The sequence below is a fragment of the Buceros rhinoceros genome, unplaced genomic scaffold (genome assembly GCF_000710305.1).
Source record: "Buceros rhinoceros silvestris isolate BGI_N320 unplaced genomic scaffold, ASM71030v1 scaffold7620, whole genome shotgun sequence".
NCBI lineage: Eukaryota > Metazoa > Chordata > Aves > Bucerotiformes > Bucerotidae > Buceros > Buceros rhinoceros.
In genome coordinates, this window is record NW_010390099.1 from 50,293 (window position 1) to 52,108 (window position 1,816).

The following is a 1,816-nucleotide window of genomic DNA, read 5'->3' on the forward strand; positions in this document are numbered from 1 at the left end:
GCCGATGCTGGGTGCTGCTGCAGGATCGCCTCAGACTTGGCAGAACATTTTCGGGTACTTGGAAGCAATTTCACGCAAGTGTAAAAAGAGCAATGCCAGAGGGAATGCCGTGATTCGTCACTCGGGGCATCCCCAGCGTGTGGAAATACCTCGGAGCAGTGTGTCGGCGTGCAGGACTGTTCAGGCTGTCCGCCCACCAGCCTGCTGCTGGGTGATTCAAGAAGGCAGAGAATTGTTAGCGTAGGAGCACACCCCTAGCTGGTTACTGGCTGCTGTGAGAACTGTTCCCAGCAGTGACAGTGAAGGGGGGACTAGAAATGGGGCTAGAGGGCCTTTCCCACTCCTCCCCAGCCCCTTTGGACCAGGAGGAACAGCATCAGCTCTGCCTGTGTGCCACGCACCCGAAGGGCTGTACGAGTGCTGTGTACTGTGTGTGTACCGCTCGACTGTCCCTGCATTGCATCGAGGTCTTCTTGTTTGCCTCTTCCTGCCTTGGGATCTGATAAAACAGAGCTTGTGGAGGATCTTAAACAGGAGAGGAGCCATATGGAACAGTTATTAGTTTGTTTTCTTATGTCTACGAGTTGTGACTCGTCGACTAGAATCACAGCATGTTAATCATCTTATGCCCCTCCTTGCTCTGTCCTTAAGAAAACTTCCGTTGACTCTGCTGGGACACAGGGGCCTAAGAAAAGGCAGACCCAAGTCTTGAGGCCATTGGCTTTGTTCCGTTACCAGAATTATTTATTTTTCTTGTTACATAAGTGCCTGTCCGTGTAGTTCTGCTTCCAACTGTTGAAAGCTACTGTGTGTAATGAAAAATGTTTCCTGAATGCAGAAAACACCCAGAAATGTGCTTGCCATATCTTGGATCCAGTATTTGCTCGCACAAAAAGCATCAAGACTCCGGTGTGGCACAAGCTGGCTTTCTTAAATAATTTTTTAAATCGTGAAGGGGCTAAACAACAGCCTTGTGACCCGTGCTGAGACAGGACCTGGTTGCTTTCTACTGATGAATTTGTGGGTGAATATTTTGTTGGTCCTTGTATCCCGCTGCTGATGTGTTTCTATTTGTTTCTCTTATTTTTTGACAGACAAAAGACCTCCCGGTACAGTCTGAGAGGCCTGGCTACCCACCTCCGGTCTTCCTCTCACCGTGTGCTAATTATGGGAGTTGTGGGTTGGTTCTTCACTATCAAGATCCTCGCGTGCATCCAGCGTCTCGCAGGGCGCGTGAGCAGCAACAGCACTCGGTAAGGTTCCCACCCTCTCCCATTTCACAAGGACACTGATTTTTTTCTCTCAGAATGTTGATGACGGGAGAATAACGTGGTGCTCTCAGTGCCATCCTCACCAGTGACTAAATCTGTTGCTTCCCAGTTTGGTTTTGGTTCCAGATCAAGATTTTGTACTGGTTTTAGAATTAGCTCCAGGTCTGGAAAAGTCTTGGTGCTCTCTGTGCAGACTTTCTTCCCTCACTATATGCCCCAAGATGTTCATATGCTCTTGGTAGTTGCGGGATTTTCTTCCCTGCTGTTCCAGCGTCTTTGGTACTGAATTGCACCTAGTGTTGCCATGTGCAAATCAAAGCATAACCAACAGAAATCTGCGCACAAAGAGGAGAAACTGCAGCAATTTCAATATATGGTTGATAAGTTATACTTTATATATTCTCATATATTTTAAATTTACTTCGGCAAATACTATTTATCTATGAAACCACTAAGAAGAAAAAGGGGATTTTTATACACTTGTTTTCAGAGATACCAGTGGTCATTCCCTAATTAAAATAATAAGGTGGTTTGGTTGGATTCCC

The 1,816-nt window shown here is 46.7% G+C and overlaps 1 protein-coding gene across 1 annotated transcript in view; it reads left to right on the top strand.

Moving 5' to 3' along the window:
* Positions 1–1,816, top strand: part of TNIP3 (TNFAIP3 interacting protein 3) — a gene marked incomplete at its 5' end in the record, with an annotated part of 59,327 nt that overhangs the window by 49,782 nt on the left and 7,729 nt on the right. The window contains 1 exon segment of the mRNA XM_010136492.1: positions 1,095–1,109. Coding sequence (XP_010134794.1) covers positions 1,095–1,109 — 15 coding nt within the window.